This window comes from Chelon labrosus (genome assembly GCF_963514085.1).
Source record: "Chelon labrosus genome assembly, chromosome: 1".
NCBI classification, from domain to species: Eukaryota; Metazoa; Chordata; class Actinopteri; order Mugiliformes; family Mugilidae; genus Chelon; species Chelon labrosus.
In genome coordinates, this window is record NC_140337.1 from 12098928 (window position 1) to 12116725 (window position 17798).

The following is a 17798-nucleotide window of genomic DNA, read 5'->3' on the forward strand; positions in this document are numbered from 1 at the left end:
TAATAAACTATATTACTATTACAAAACCAGAAATTAGTGTAATTTATGCATAGTTCTAGGTTTCAGTGTTGTGTTATGTCCACAACTCTTACCAAAACTGCGTGAACCCTTGGAAAATCAGTTACTTTTATTGAAAAATTGCAGTTAACGTGTTCAATGTAACTTTTGCACTTCTGACCCGAGGGCCAGATTGGACCCTCTAGCGGGCCGATTTTGGCCCCCGAGCCGCATGTTTGCCACCCCTCCTCTAAGACACAACACTGGTCAGAGCATCCAAACTAGAACCAAGCAGAACAGATGGTGTCCACTATTGAACCTATCTGGAGACTTAAGTCAACATCATCACCATTTCATATGGTCTTTGTATGGAATGAAAACAGACACATCAGTGTTACGGCTGATTTATATAATATGGTACCAAATAAGGCTTACAACTGTTCATGGAGAAGAAGCTTATATCTGCTGTACTTTCTACAAAATACTGAACACATCAAAGCAGAAGTTATAATTATAAATAATTTACAAGAAAAATAGTATTGAATGAAAAAGAAGGCAGGGAGCAGGCACGGTCTTTGAACTCCTTCCATAATATCTTTACTGTACATACACATCTTCACATGTATATTTTATGACAATCCACATCACCTAGATAGAAAGAAAATGTATTTACAGATAACCAAAATAAAGAGTGATCAGAGTAAAATAGAAGATAAAAACAACACTGTATCTACTACGATGAGCAGCTCTATAAGATACACACCTTTTTTTTTTTTAAATAATTGTGGTAAAATTCCAATGTGCACACACGTAATAAGGAATAATAATAAAGGGGACACATTTTAGCATCTTTACTGAGTCTTATTCAGTCCATAATTTTAAAAAAAATGATGGCCAAGAGTGTTTTTTTTTTTTAAAATCCAATGAATCCAGCTTTGCATTATTCATAAATACGTCCTCACAGTAAATCCTATTCCGTACGAGCTGTGAAGCAGAAAAGAATATAGCAGCATTGAGATTCTGTTCATATGATACACACCAATCCATTAGCTACAGCCGGTCTAACAAAAGTCACCATGTGCAGTGTGGAGGTGTTATGCAGAACAATTACTTATCCTGCTTTTAAACATAATTTCCAGCTTTTTTTTAATTTTATTTTTAAACAGATAGCTAGTCTGAATTTTGCATAGTAAGACTGGATGAAAACTTTGTCTTAATTTGAATATACTGAAAAAAAATAAATGCTTTGTGCGCAACTACATGTGGAATTACTGATCATTGAGGAATAAATGAGTGTTAACACCTTATGGGAATAAACCCAATCTCTGCTTCCTCTCCTGCTGCCGCCCTACCACGTTCTCCCAAACAAGACAAAAACAGCAAATTGCATGTTATTAGAGACAGCCCGGGTGAGCTGTGAAATGCCGTTGCTCTGGGGGGTTTATTAGAGCCGGTGACTCAGCTCAGGACTGGCACATCTTCCTCCAAGTAAGCCTGACATAATGCCATTTAATGAGATGCGGGAGTTCACAAAGAGGACCAAGACTGAAATGTTGCTCCTGATCCCGTGCCAAACCTTTCTGAGGGAGCTCCGTCTTCGAGCTGGAAAGAAAGCGGACACTGGACAGATGGCATTGCTAAGATTTCAGCATCTGTATACTGGCTGACGCAGCTTCCAAAGAAATCTGCATTCAAATGATGGAGCAGAACAGAGGAGGAATCCTCAGAGCCACTGCAAACTTTACGGTCTGAAGTAGCAGGCTGGTGGTGGGCAGAAACGTCCTGCAGACATCAACATTTCAGTGAAGGACAAGTCAATGCGGCATCCCCTTTCTTCTCAGCTCGAGAGTGTGCAGGCCCTCCTGGCGACCCAGGGCATGCTGCGTGCCGACTTTGTGGGCAGTCTCTGTGGCAGTGATGTCAATCTGGGCGTACTTGGTGGAACTCTTCCCTGTCGAGACACAACAGCAGACCCTGTATTAACTTGATCAGACCTCAACATCAAGCGTTTCAATATTAATCAGTCGAGCGCTCAACATTTTCTTTAGTGTATCCTTCGGCTAACTGAGCATAAAAGCTGTAAACAGGAAAAAAAGAGCCTGACCTTGACCATGTCAGTTACCAACCCTTATGAAACTCACTGATTAGCATGTTAGAACTTATTTCTTTAATTAATAATTTCCAGTGTCTGTGCTAAGCTCACTGGCTGCTGGTTATAGCTTCATTTTTTCCATTGTAATGTAATGTTGATAGACATATTTCATCTCATTGGACTATTACTGAAAATTTCTTAGATTTTTAGTTGATGTTCGGTGCCTGGGAATCGTCCTTGTGCTATATTTCAGCTAAGAATTTAACAAAGACTCCAGGGAGCATATGCAAATGGGCAGTACAGCGACGCGGCTTTCCAGGGCATTTGCAAGTTGTACGGTTTGTTATCTGCACATCTACACCTACAAAACAAGTAGATTTCTGTTAATGTTATGCTCTAAGTGGGTGTGAGCGACTTTTGCAGATAAATAGCACGGCTGCATTTGCAATTAAAGCGAGCACAAAGCCACAAGTTAAACCATACTTGACACCAACCATGCTAATTAATGGCAGGACACAGTAAACAACACCATTCCTCATTAGTTATATGCGGCATAAATTTAATGATGAATAGTATTATTAGGTAAAAGTCTTAAATGGTACTTCATAGATTTCATGTTAAAATATGTTATTATGAGAAAATTTGTAAATAAAAGTTTAAAAGTTTAATAGAAGATGTTATAGTTATTATTTAGTGGTAAATTAACCAGAGGATTAATCCTCTACTTGACTGATTAATCAACTAATCTACAAAATAATCAATATTATGAAGAAATAATCTTTTGTTAATTTATTATTGTTAGAAAATGCATTAGTTCCAGCAAATTCTGCTTGTTCTTATTGGAGCTGACAACAAAAACTCCCCTGAATCATCTTTTAAAAAAATACACCGAATTTCGACAAGTGATGGAAACATCCAGACAAACATGAAAACAGAGAGTTCAGAGGGAAGTGGATCTCTGCCCCCGCTGCCAATTTGATTGCTTCAAATATGTAGCTGCACATCACAACACAAAAAAAAATATATGCAAATAATTAAGCCGAACCCTTTAAAATTCCTTTCATGCACAGTCTTCCGCATACACATTACTTGCATCGCCCTTCCTTTTGGGAAAACCAAAGATGTCCGGGTTTAATTACAGAATCTCCTCTAATGTGCATTGATATTCCTACACGTATACCACCGTGTCTCCTGACATATGTATTTCAAAGTCTCATGAAGTCAAAACCAGGTCCTGGCAACACATCGATAATCCCGGGGAGGAGGATCCCATTAGAGCCGGTGAATTCACAGCTGTGATCCGAAGGCCCCGTGCCCCCGTTTCAGGGGCGAGATGGGACACCCCTCCTCCCAGGTGACAGATTAATGAGGCCGCATGCCGGGATATAAACGGCACTGCTGACATTAGACATTAACCTCTTTCATGTCACAGCCTGAACGGTCCTCATATTCCTCAAGGTAATGACGCTAATAGCCAACTTGTCCGTCAATTACAGCTGACTGTCTCGTCTCCAATGACAAGGAGTCAGCTGCCTTTCACTGAGACGAAAGAAAATCATCTCAATCGTTTGCGAGCGATTCCTGTAAGGATGACACCAGAATTACAGATAAATCATGTACCTCCAGCAACTTTCATCCTCACTTGATATCGATACGCCAGTTTATGGTGACGTCTCTTTTATATGTCTGCAGCATCTGAGCAGAAAGTGTGTTCTGTGAAAAATTGCCGCACAAATCAAAACAAAAGCCTAAATAAGACAGCCTTGTACACTGTGCGAACAAAACTGAGAACACGAGGGCACTGGGGTCATTTTGCTTTCATTTTAATCAATTCAGTGTGTGGATTTTCACTCGGAATACAAACTTTTGCATTAAAAATCCACTTACACTCTATTAAAGAGCCCCATTAGAAAATCTCATGAATTTCTAATATGAATCTGAATAAGCAGTGAAAGTCATTTTTTTTTTTCTCTTCATTTTCCAGTTTATGGTGACGATGGGCAGTCGCAGCACGTCCATTTGTGCGGCGCCCTGGCATGGAGGTTCACACATTTATGATTAAAATGCATAAACTCTAGGCAGAAAATATTAATCATGTTACCGTTAAAATAACAGATTAAAAATTATTTAGAGGGCACACTTATAATAGGGAGAATGGCACTATGGTTGATTAAGTACCAGTTTGTGGCACTGCGTCACACACCGGCAATATTAGCCACCTATAAGAAGAAGCTAGCTCAGTACAATCAAATGATAGAAGACGCTGACTCTTTGTCGTCACAGAGAGTTTCACAAAATACCGTAGAGGCAAGCTAGATGACAAGCTGGTTTTCTTACTGTTGGACTATGACATAAGATTAGCTAGTTTGTTTTTTTGGTTGCTTGTTTGGCTGTGTTAGCTTAATCTTGCTAGTTTTTCTTCATTAGCCACGACGTGTTCTTTGGCTTCTAGCATCCTCTTCCAAGTCTTTCAGCTTGTCATCGAATCCACGTGTACAGCTGTACAACTGACTTTATAACAGTGGTGGATCCCTAGATGCTCACAGTGTGGTTATTGAGTTACTTTCCTGAGTTTGCAATATTAGCATGGTGACATTTGCTAGCACAGCAAAACATCTAGCATGACAGTGTTTCCCACAGGGTTTTGTGAGACCCAGGGGGGGAAGAATTGTTAATTCTTGGTAAAATATCTACTATGATGTTATCCCTAAACCCAAACTAACCCAAACTATTAAAAACTATTTATACAGTATATGAAATGCCTGTACATAAAATAAGTTCATGCCTTTATGTATCAGTCCATCCGTCTGAATGGAGAGAGATGATTTCAGGAGCAATATGAAAAACACAAGCACAACGTTGTTTGAGACGTGCAAAAATATTTCCGATTCGTTTCAAGCGCACGGCGGAGCAAATAAGACCCTGGCAGGCCCCCGTAGTATTGGGAGACCCAGCATGAGATGTTGACCTGCTGGTTGTGATTGATGCCTAGCAGTAAGACAAGGGATAGTAATTCATCCTGATGGGTCAGAGGTCAGTTGGATTCATCCTCTGTGGACAATGAATGTAAATGGAAATCCATTCAATACTATTTAAATGAACCTGTCTAATGGATCTGCAGCTGAAACCTCAACCACGGCTAAAAATAATTAAGTGAGAATTATTGTCAATCTGAGTGCGATGATAGTTTGATACTTGGTGCAACAGATCTTACTTGTTACTAGCAACAGATTGCCACTTGTTAGAAACAGTATTTGTTTGCCAAGCCTGTTAGCTGCAAAAATGTGTTGTAGCTGTCATTCAGTATATGAATCCATTTGTGTTCCAGTTTAAATCTTATGAAAGATCCTGTTACACTGGACTTCTCTAAAGGTGGAGTTTGCCATCCTGACTGTCAAGCCTTATGAATAAGGTAAAATGTTGCTCGGTTTCTGCACTTGAGAGCAGAACATTGATGTGTTAGAGACTAACCGTCTGGGGATCAGCCCTTTTACTTAGCCCCTATTTAAAATCCATCCTTACTCTGAGCTGGCAGATGTGCGGCCATCCCCCTGGTGCCGTGGCCTGGCTCCTGCAGCTCCAGCTCCATGTAGTTGAGCTGCTTCTTGGATGTGGGACTAACAGGAATATTCACATATGTCACACCTTCACTCCGGGGCCTTTCAGGAAGTGGAGCCTCGGGAGGGAAAACAAACACTGCACCTGAAATTGCAAGAGTAAATGAAGCTCAGGTGGTGTTTTATCATTTCAGTGATGCTTCTTTTTTTAAAGGTGTGAACACATGTTTTTTATCAAAATCCCTTTAGGAAACCAAAGCCAGTGAGTAATCTGCCCCGCTTGCTAGCATCTCCATGCCTCTATTGTCACCCAAACACTATTACAAAACACATGAAAGAGGGTTCATTACAGTGAATGGCCTAGCATTTCACTGTTTCTTTAGATCCGCCTCTGTTTTCTACACTGGGTGTTTTCCTAGTAATGAAAAATGTCACTTGAATGTGACTGTGTTTTGTGTTTTTAATAGATTTCAGATGACAATGGAGATCTTTAACAAAGAGCCGGACCGGGCTGTGACTGCTCCGACACTGTGCAGTATCAATCAGTTCATTCTTGTTGATAGGGATGAAAAGATGAAATAGCAGCTGCCTCCTTTGAAACGGGATTTGTTTTTATCATTACAACCCCGGTAAAAAGATTGTAATGAAGAAATTAAAGAAACGACTGGTGTTATTTTAGACTCCGTCATTATAGTAGCTCTCTTACCTACGTTTTCAGCAGTAAAGCTCGGAGGCAGTGGAAGGATCAGCAGCTGTACTGGAACACAGTGTTTGCAGAAGCTAATTCCCCCAGAGGCTAATTATGCGTAATAAGTTGATAGGCCCCAGAGAAAAATTATGGGATACATTATTCTCATTTTGTGCTTTGAAGAGGTAAGACTGTTAATTGTCTTTTAATTCCATGAAGCTCTTTTGTTAGTTCTAGGATCTACACATACACTGTAGGCAAAGATCCACAACATTTCAGGAATTGATGCAGTTGATTCACTGTGCTTGATAGATGGTTTCCAATGACAAGAAGCCCCTGGCGGCTTTATCCGTCATAAAGCTAAAGGCCAAGCAGGACAAAGTGTGTAGTCGAGTTCATTGCCGGCTGCAGAAACGTCTTTTTAGTCACTGATACAGTTTAAAATATGCGCATATTTCAGCTCTGTGACACGCATCACGGACCACTTTTTTTAATGCTTGTATCTGCAACACCGCAAGGACGGCTACGGCATCCAAAAAAAAGTACAATCAAGGATATCTTCAAATTTGCATAACTTTCATACTTCTGTTCTCCTTTGAACGGGCCCTGCTGAAAGCCCGATATACTCCATTTATCCTGAACAGCGATAAAAAATGTTTGCTGTGATGTTTTTTAGTCTCCCACAACAGCGCTGTTCATCGGAGTCATCCAGCCAGGTTGTCAGATTAAAGATTAAAGCCTTTGTATAATCAGGTGTTCAATGTGAGCTTATTTAAAAATTATCCAAGCATGGCAGTCGCATGCTGCCAAAGATAAGAGTACTGAATCCAAGTAAATAAATGGCTAAATAAAGTGCAGCATAAACTCCAGACATGCTTCTAGTTCTTTTACACACACACACTGACATAAAGTTTGTGCTGGCAACAAGAAACTAGCAAATACTGCGTCTGCGTGAGAGGAAATACACTGCCACACCAGCAGGTGGCAGTAGTCTGTGTTTGTCATTTAGAAGAGAAAGAACAAAGACTGCATCATGACCACCTTCCTAATATTGTCTAGGTCTCCCTTGTGCCTCCAAAACAGTTGTGACTCATTAGAGAATGGACATGGGCCTTCTGAGGGTGTCCTGTGGTGTCTGGCAACAGGATGTTGTTAGTGGGGGCCTTTGGGTCCTATGGGTTGAGGGGAGAGGCTTCTGTGGATCATCCCACAGATACTTGATCAGTTTGGGATCTAGTGAATTTGGAGGCCAGGTCAACACCTTGCGCTGTTTTTCATGTTTTCTGAGTTGTTCCTAAACCGTTTTTGTGTGTGTGTGGAGGAATGTCATTGTTATGGGGTGGGGGTGCCTGGTCTGGTCTAGGTGGATGCTACATGTCTAAGGAACATCCAAACGAATGCCAGGTCCAAAAGCTTCCCAGCAGAACATCGTATTGTCACAAGATGGTTATTTACTTCTTCTGTCCGTGGTCATAATGTTGTGGCTATACATGATACGCTGTACACACACAAACGTTGTGCAGAACTGGACTTAATTGGCTTACACTGCACTGTCCTTGTCAGAATCAACTGTAAACGTATGAAACGCAACATAAAATACATTCTTTCCAATTCTGCAGTCACTGTAAAGGTTGTCATAGATTCACATGTGTTTGTATGGCTGTTATAATTACACTGTGTGTGCTGTGTATTTTAGGTAGAGGCTGTGTAATATTCAACATTTGGGGAATCGAACATTTTACCTGCAATTGAATCTTCCTAAATGGCAGCAGGCAGTGGCTATTACTCGCAGCTCAGAAGCATCAACCGCAGGGGACACTCACGCAATCAGCGAGAAGCCATTAGACGCCAGCAGAGTCTCGGTGGGTGCAGCCTTCGGCAACGTCTAACCTAATTGATCAGACACCAACCAGCCCTTGAAGAGGTGCGGCGTTGTATAATGGCTGCCATTACATCAGCGAGTTCGCCCACAGCTCCGAGGCTCGGGGACTTTTCAATAATACACTTAGCAGATCCTCCGGGGGGGGGGGAGACGTTAGAGGATATACCTGGAGGAGCTCAGTGACCCAGACTACTGACAGCTGTGTCTTCAGGGTGAGCAGATTTCCCACTTGTAAGCATGTTATTGTAGCAGGGAGATACTGTATAGTGCCGTGGTATGTAGATGAAAATGTGTCTAAATAAAGCCAAAGGAAGAACTAAAGTAAACACTAAATACTGAAACCTTTCCCTGCCCTGTTCTCTCCAGTTTAACCTTTCAACAGCACTTCACTGAGACAACACCATCCACCCTCCACTGTGATGGCGCCCAGACCACGCTCCTTCATTGGGTTCCCACGCACCACTGCACTCACCAACATGCACAACCAGCTACTTCCAAAACCTAACATGTTTAACAATAAGTTTAAGGCAAAACACTTTTCTATGACAAATAATATGTATGCAAGACTCATTATTGAGTGCAGTATGGCAAACTCTTTCACAAATGACGTTGAATGTTGTTTAAAATGAAAAAAGTGCTTTAAAAAAACGTCGGATTTAAATTATCTCTTATCTCTTGTGAGACTTCATAGTTTTTCTTTCATAATTTGTCATTAATTATCACCTCGTTCCTACACTGCATCTGACTTAGTTTATCTCAATGGTATGAGCTGCATCTTCACATCCTTCAGTGTTTCTGAACAAGGCTCCTACAGCGTTTACAGTCCGCCTGCTGGGCGCTAGCTTCAGCACAAAGGGTGCGCTTGTTTTAGGTCCCGCGTGGGAGTGGGTGGTGGGTTGGTAGTCGTTTCATATTAATGGGACGCTTTGGTGCTGATATGGAGATCCGGTGTTTCGGTGAAAAACGAAGCGAGTAATAGAAGGATTTGTAGAAGAAGAAGAGTCAGGCTGAGTGTCAGAGTCGAGTTTTAGTAGTAAACATCTACTTTAAAATGAGGCTTTATATTCATATTTCGTTGTATGATTCGTTGTATAATGACAAATAAAGCACTTTACTTTACTTTATATATTTTTTAAGCCTCGAGGGTGGATAAAAAGTGTACAAAGTATTTATTTTAAGCATACTGATGCCTCAAAGGTTCCTACACCATGTTTGTCACATCGTCCACTGATTGCCGACCCTGACTACACTCCCTCCCTGCGGTTTCTGTTGTGACTAATTTCTACAAACCAGCCCATGGCCTTTTAATTATTTAATCAAATCAAAATACACTCTGCCTTGAAGATGAGGACAATGCCGTGTAAAGGTCACAAACTGTGTTTCTTAACGGTCTTGTTACGATTTGCTGTCGTTCCAGGTTCAGCCACCAGGTGGAGCCTTTTACTGTTTTTCGCAAACTGGAAACTACAGGTACGTTGCTGCCGACACGTAGGGCTCACATAAACTTTATAATAATCGCACCTCGCTGTCATTCAAGTGAGAAAGAAGTCAACCGCCGGCCTGCTAAATGTGTGGCAATCGTGTTGTTGAACACCAGGCCATAAATAAATACTGTCTGGCAGCTTTCCAGTTAGACTAGCCAATCGAGGCTCTGGCTGACAACGCTGTTAACAATCTGAGTATAAATACACTTTAAGGTCAAATCAACATCAAAGAACTACTGAGAACAAAGGCCATGTGTCACATCCTTCAGTGGTCACCATAAACACTGCGGGATTTACTGGACTGGAAGAGTTGGCGCAGTGGTATTTGTGGACATTTATTGTCGCTAAGCAGCTCCTTCCAGCAGCTCGACTAGATGCAGTAAACAAATCCATGTATTATGTACATCAGGTACTGGGATCATTTTATAAAAACTCATGTTTATAAGAGATTAATAATGTTACAGGTTATTTATTGTGAAAGGGAAAAAGCGACTGTATTTCATTCACTGAGCTATAATCCAAAGATTGATTATTAACGTGGCTGACTCTCATCCAGATCCACGGCTGAAGCTCGTCATTGTTTTGCTACGTTTTTTCTACAGACACACGTGATTTAATTATTAAATTTATTACATAATGCAATGAGTCACTGTGAAATCTGACTGCCTCTGAACTGATTTATTACGGGCTGACACAGATTGCGAGCAAGGTATTACGTGACCAACGAGTGATTATGTAGTATTTTCTAATATGGCTACATTCTTCATTTTGGTTTGCCCGCATCTTCACATATAAACCCCCGCCATCCTCCACTCCCACATCCGTTACCTGCCTGCTGAAGCAGCATGATGGGAGAGACGACATGGAGGCTGAGTCGATTGCGGAGGTACCTGAATATGACTGATGGGTTCGGTGCCACGCGGTGACAGCTGCTGGGACTTTGTAGAGCAGATGTGCATTAGACTGAGGGCATGTTCCTGGGTGCGGGGTGCTTAAGTGGCCAAACGTCCCCCTGAAAACTGTCCTCCCACCTCACATCAGCGCGGGTAGCCTGTCACACATCACTGCACGCTCCGTTTGGTGACACATCCGCGTGTTTTCTCCGCACTCAGTGGGACTTTTGTGCAAGTCACGTTGCGAAAAATGCAGATGAAGAAATAAATGGTAAATGAGCCTTCCACTGTGCCATGAAAAGGACGTGCCCTCTGAATAATGCCAGATTACATAAATATGAAATCATAGATGAATTTCCAGACTTTTTAAAAAAGTCCGCTGCATAACGAAAACTATTTTTAACCCATAAGTAATATGGATCTAAGCCATAAAGACTGTGATGCAGTTGAACTTTTTTAACCTGAAAGTACTAATTTTGTAAAATGCAATAAAAGTGTCACACTGTGATGTATTTAACATATGAAACTACAACAATGATAGTTACCCTTAAAAGATTAAACTGTGAAATTTAAACGTCCACAAAGGTCATTCTTTCCGCAACAATACATTTTCTTAACTATTGCTTTGGCTTCGGTTGTCACACCTGCCCAGGTAGGACCCTTAAGTTGCATGAGCGATTAATCCAGCAGCATTCATCACTCTCAACCTCAGTATTTTAGAATCTGCTTAAAATCAGCTGTAGCTAAACTACATTTGGGGAATTATCTCTTCATTTACATCGACGGTATTTCTTCCAGACTACTTAACTAATACTAGTTTGCTGGATATTTAAAGGGTTATGTGAGGTCACAAACAGGAAGAAGTGCTCTTCTTCCATCATACCAGATATAGGGTTGCTTTCTGCTTCGCTGCAGCCTTGCTCACGAGATAGGATGCACCACACTCTAGTGTTTCACCTTGAAGAAATCAGTTAGAGCCGGTCTCGGCTACACATAGAAAACTGCTGATGCACGAAAGGCCGCGCTCCCCATGTTGTCTTCAGGAGGAGCCTAGTTAGAACAAAAATGCTGTGTTTGCTTTGTTCGGCGCGTCTCCTTTTCTACCCATAAGGTGGTTAAGCTGAAGTCTCAGCGCTGACTCTGTACCTATTCTTTGCGTGCTAAATAAACTGTCAATTGGAGAGAAGTTGTCAAGTGGTCTATTCATAGTCGGACTAACCTTTCCAATAGGTATGAAGATCCTGGGCTGAAGGAGAGGGAAAAGTTCCTCCTTCGACAGGTTAGAGATTTCGACTTTTACATGGACAACAAATAAAACGATCAGATGTGTTCACATGTCTCACAACATCTGAATAGGGCTCCGGTAGCTGACGTCACCCCGCGCCCTGTTTATAACGTGGATTACAAAGGGGTGTTGCTCATTCAGCATTAAAACTACTCACAATGAGAAAGAAATTCAGGGTTAAACAGTTACTTTTGTAACTTCAATTCTTGCATGCTTTCAGTGACTCTCCAGAGTAGGACGAAGGAAAGTTAATGAGGTAGTTATATATATCCAGATACTGCAGGTCAGGGTGCTCAAAAAAGCACAACTGGGGCATGATAAGGGTCTGTGATGTATAATCTATCGAGTTTTGCCTTGTACTGGTCAATTTCTATCTGTTTAAAGTGCGCAGTAAACTCTGACGGCCTGAAATCAGCGCTTGCACCATTCATTTTTCCTCAGAGTTTTCCTGCCAATATGGCGGTGTCAACAAAAAAAAAGTCACGTGACGCCCGGAGCTCTATAGAACTGTTGCTGAGGCTGTCAATCTGCTGCAAATATAACAGAAGAAGTTGATTCCTCGACTTAATAAAGGGGAACTACTGTTTTCTAGGGAACCTACAGACCCCAGGTGATGAGTAACTCCGGACTCAACGGTGGATAGCACAAGCGTACGATATTTTATGCCAGAAATAAGGTCCAGGTTGTAAAAAACAGTCGTTCCCCTTTAATTCAACAGAATAACATGACAGATATAGATGCACGTTTTAAAAGGACGCTGCCCACACTCATTCAGACTACGTCTTGTTTGAACAACTTGTTGTTCTGCTACCTCCGTGTTTCTGTCCCTCCCGGAAACTCTTTACGTCATCCGATGTTTACCCCACACGTGGTAAACATGCACAAAAAGAACTGATCTATTCCAACCATAGAGTAACAATCAGATCAGGTGCTAGTATTTCCCTGTTGAAATGAAATTATTTCCTTTCAGTTTGTTCTGATTGAGGTGGTTACAAGAGGCGTTTTTGTTTGGACAAGGTTAATATTCTGAACGTGTAGTGAAATACTAGTATTCATGTAAACATAGCCAGTGAGAGCAATACTTTGTTCTGAGATGTAATGATAATACACAAAAGGCAAAAAACGGTGCAGGCCTCTCTCACGTGAACACTAATGCTTTCTATTATGGACATCAGGACACGATCTAAATCCAGGTTCTACTGGCATGTTTCAAATAGTTATTCCTAAATCAAACTGTTCCTTGTAAACTTGTGTTGTAACCTCCAATAAAAATAAAAAAAAACGTAGCAGCACATGGTCGAATGCAACTGCCAAAAATAATACATTTAGTCATGCATAGACGTGCCAATGGTATTTGCACGATGTTTGGAGCTTGATGTAGATGGTATGTAAGTTAGCTACACAACCTTTAGATACGGAAATGCAATAGTTTGTAGGATAGCTGGTTTTCATTTATGTGCATCTTTCCACTTTGTTATGACCCGGCTAACAGCTGGTGCGAGCTGCCATTGTATACGTCTATATGTTGCTCTGTACCTTCACGAAAACAATTTCCCATCAGCGTCACAGTACACTGCAATGAACACATAAAGCCAAGTAAACATCAGACGTGTTTGGTGTACGTGTTCCTGCCATCGCCCTCGTGGCCCAGCCTGCCTCCTCAGACCCTGAATGAGATTTATTTGCTCATTTCAAATCATCCACACCGTGCAACAGGTCATGTTGAATCAGGGGCCTGACTCGTCGATCTCATTCATTTTCTGTAAGTGGGTCCTGATATTGGAAGACCTGGCGAACTGCGTACATTTAAAAAAAAAAACAACCCAGTCACGTTCACTGCTTAAAGTCTCTCACCTTCCATCTCTTGAAGAAACCTCTGCTGTCCATAGCTGCCCATGAGCTCGTACTTGCTTTTTTCATCCGCCTGAAACACAAACACACAGCAGGCGCCGTTGATTAGAATTAGCAGCGCAAGAAGTTTGTTACGTAAGAAGAATGACGATGACTTTCTCCTCGACGGCTCAGCGGACACGTCAGGGGTATTTATAGACGGAGGCTATGTTCAAGATTCGCCGAGGACACGTGTGGAAAGTCTCATCACTGTGGAAGGATGACGACGCCTTTGCGTTTGCAGCCCCTTAATGTGTGATTCCAGACAGCAACTGGACATTAGTAGTACGAGTACGGCCATATTGATTTGACTAAGAAGGATTCCTTGATGGAACCATTATCACATCACCAGAAATGAAAAGCTGAGTACTTAAAAACAAATCTGTGATTATGAGGAAATTCTGGCTGGTTGTTTTTCCTCTGCTCCCAGTATGAGACAACTAAAGCTATATGTGATGCTTTGCCTCCTGCTTCTAGCTTCTAACGTCTCTTTGCGTGTCACTTTGTCTTCTATCTCCATCGTGTTCCTGGGTAAATCATATTTGAGTTGGAGCTGATGAATACTGAACAGCAGTTACTTTTACAGAAGTCAGAAAAGAAGGAAGGGTAGCATGGCTAAAGCTGGATTCATGCTTCAGCATCAGCTTTACACAACAGCTAGGCCATAGGTACAACACAGCTCCACACCCTACGCTGTAGCCGGACGTGCACTTCCCTAAAAATGTCCTCGCTCCTGTCTCTAAAGGGCCAGATGAGAACAGAATATCCCTCCGCCTCCTGCCTCATTCACACAAATCAAATCAGACGTCTTCGCTGTTTTGCAGTGATTGCAGTGATTTCAGTGATTTATTGGCGATTCCATTCATTAGCTCCCTTCCAGGTCGCCATTGTTTGAAGTAAAGAAGTCAACTTAGTGGCAGAAATCAAACTCTGGACTACCGTTTTAGCGGCGTAACTATGGAACAATGCCATCACCAGCTCACAAGTATAAATGCTTCCACCGGTATAGGCTACAACGCAGGTTTTGAGTAGATCCATTGCAGATGTAAAAGCCAGGCTTAAGGCATACTTAGAGATCCGTTGCAAAAGGTATAAATTAAGCTTACGGTTTACATGATTTTACATGATTACATTTCAACTTAATACATATTTTTTTATTGTTGAATTAAAAGTAAATGTGTAAACTTCCACGAACTTCCATTGCTCTCATCAATAACACATCAATGGATGCAAGAGGCAGTTTTGCCTCACGCTGCTTCTCCATCTCCACAATTTTCAAATCGATTGTTTTGGATCAGTAAAGAGGGAACACATCGGGGAGAGGTTAACTGAGGAGGTTCGCCGATACAGACATTTGTATGACTCGTCTATGGCGGAATTTCAGCAAAAGTTTCAGTTAGCATTATTAAAAGTGGAGCAGGAACTGGGAAGTGAAGCAGGAAGTAGAAACCAAATTGAACCCGATTGGCAAAAAAGACAGAGCAGCGACTAGCGTTTTGGTGCCGTCGTTACAGAGCGAGTCATGGCTCGCACCGGTGTTGGCTACGTACCTAGTTTACGGCGTCTATGTCCCGCAGAGGTAAAAATGAGCCTTAAAGGCCAAAAACTGCAGTACCCTGAATGTCCATTTGGGGCTGCCCCTAAAAGTGAGTGGAAAAACTGCCCAACCTTACAGGAGATTCATAGTCTGGTACAGAATAAACTTGACTTGCCCGCCTCAGCTCTACTATTAAATTAGTCAGGGAGTTTGGTCGAGTCAATCAACTGAGATCGCGATGGCCGGAGCCGTGCTAATTTAACAGCCCCGCAATAAAATCCCTATTTTAGAAGTTTCTAGCCTTGAGAACAGCAAACAGCAACATCCAAGTTGAACCAGAACATCTTCCAACGCACACCAGCAACTGAATGTATTTTTGAGGTCATATTGTCCCAGCCCACTATGCTTGACTACTATTTCTTTTACGGCTGAAAGCTTGCATGCCTTCCTCTGAGAACGCACACTGATCCATGAGGTCATGCTTAAAAGGCTGCACATAGTGTACATAAAGTACAGTTCTCTAATGCTATCATTTCAGCTCATTGCACAGACAATCCCGTCCCCTCAAGTCCTATTCTAATCCACATGCTGTATGTGGTAACTTGCCAAGACGCCGCTCGGAAATATTTTCTCATGTCCAATTTCAGATAAACACCTGACCTCCGTGAGCTGCCGTTTATTCTTTCTAACCCCGATCAGCTGATATTCCTGTGACATTAGACATTTTTCCTGACAATGTTCAGCTGAACTCCGAGCACAATGAGTTACACAGTCAAAATGTGTCAGCAGTAGATAGCATTAAGCCGATTAGAGAGTTTCAGATTGGCCTACCTCCGAGTTCCTCTCCGGCGCCCGACTCTCCATGAACTCGTAAGCAGGATCAGCTCTGCGTCTTTCCTCTTTACCAGTAATCCTTTTGTCTGGTAGGAGGAAAAAGAAAAAAAAAGAACATAAAGTATTTTATATATACACAAAACAAAGCTGCAATAGGGCAGAAGATAATCCCACATTGTGCTTTTTAATCAGTTTTCTGAACCAAAGCAGACAAAGTGTTCTTTTGATGTAAATGCCTGAATTCTTGCAGAGCTGGAAGTGAGAAGAAATGGACTGAGTCATCATCTCACAATGGTACAAATTATTATAAATGGGCAAATAGCATCGTTTCGCTGCTTGTTGCTTGTTGCCGCGGGAAAGAAAATCTGTGTTAATCGTGGATAATGTGCAAGTCACACACATCACAGGCAGCATGCCGGTAAAGAGCATCAAGATGTAGCAGGAAACTTAACACTTATCACTGACGCTTCTTGGCAGTCTTGGCATTAGAGGCAGACTGATACACAAATGAGTATCACTATTAGTTTAAGCTGATAGCAAATATTGTATTTTTGAAGTACGGTGACAGCATTACATCATAGAGTACAGTTAGGGTTTAGGGATTTGAATTACAGATTTCTCTCTCTGTTTTTAATTTAACCAACATATTATTATTGGATGAATGAAAGCACTATTTCTAAATGCTTACAAGTTGTAACTAACAGCTTTAATGAGAGTATTTATAGATGCTAGATGTGTAAACAACTGTGGGAGTGAAAACATTTTTTAATACTGGTGTAACAGAGCTAAATCTCTTCATAAATGCTTGGCTATATGCTAATAACTAGCTTTGGTCCTTTGCTGCTTTTTGTTTTTTTAGATTCTTTATCATACGGTTGAATGATTTATTACACATAGTTCCTACCTGTATGGAGTTGTTCCTTGCTACCTTAGCAATAGAAGAGTCAACGACTATATTTGTCTAAGGGCCTGTGGGGGACATACTTATAAATATTAAATATATTTATTTATTCAAACCCTATATTTTCACTTTCTTACTTAAAGGGGAACTACCGTTTTTTACAACCTGGACCTTATTTCTGGCATAAAATACGATCATTTACTCACCCATATAACTTTTGTGTAATTTGGAGTTGTTCGGACGATATTTAGATCTGCGTATATCCACATAGTGGGAGTGACTGGGGCACCGAAACGCAGCCTCTAAATAACGCATTATCTGCCGTGAAACTCGTTAATTTCACCAATATTTTGTTATGATACGCTAGGGCTATTCCCCGTTTAGTCGGATCTAAATATCGTCCGAACGACTCCAAATGACACCAAAGTTATATGGGTGAGTAAATGATCGTATTTTCTGCCTATAGCAGCCTGGCTGTGGACCCTGGACCGCTAGTTTACAATCACAGCCTCTGGTTCTGTAAAGAATCTTTAGACAATTTTCATCATCATTGGTGCTGTATAAAAAAAATGTAATTAAATCATATAAAGCGCTCAATAAATGGTTCATTAAACACTATTAAAGTCATTAGATACAGCTTATTAGAAAGTGGTACCAGTCTTATAAATACAGCCTACAGCGGAGCAGAGTCTACTTATTATTTTGCAGTAATTCCCCCTGAGCTCAGTTGTACAAAGCAACACAACAAAAGGAAACAT

General features: G+C 41.3%; 1 protein-coding gene across 1 annotated transcript in view; it reads right to left on the reverse strand.

Moving 5' to 3' along the window:
* Positions 1-389: 389 nt before the first annotated feature.
* The window catches only part of LOC311490093 (protein Dok-7-like), a gene marked incomplete at its 5' end in the record, with an annotated part of 37601 nt that continues 20192 nt past the window's right edge, over positions 390-17798 (reverse strand). Inside the window, 4 exons of the mRNA XM_084547451.1 lie at positions 390-1948; positions 5612-5791; positions 13733-13802; positions 16137-16225. Of these exons, the coding sequence (XP_084403577.1) occupies positions 1812-1948; positions 5612-5791; positions 13733-13802; positions 16137-16225 (476 nt within the window). The 3' untranslated portion in view covers positions 390-1811. The remainder of the gene's footprint in view (positions 1949-5611; positions 5792-13732; positions 13803-16136; positions 16226-17798) is intronic.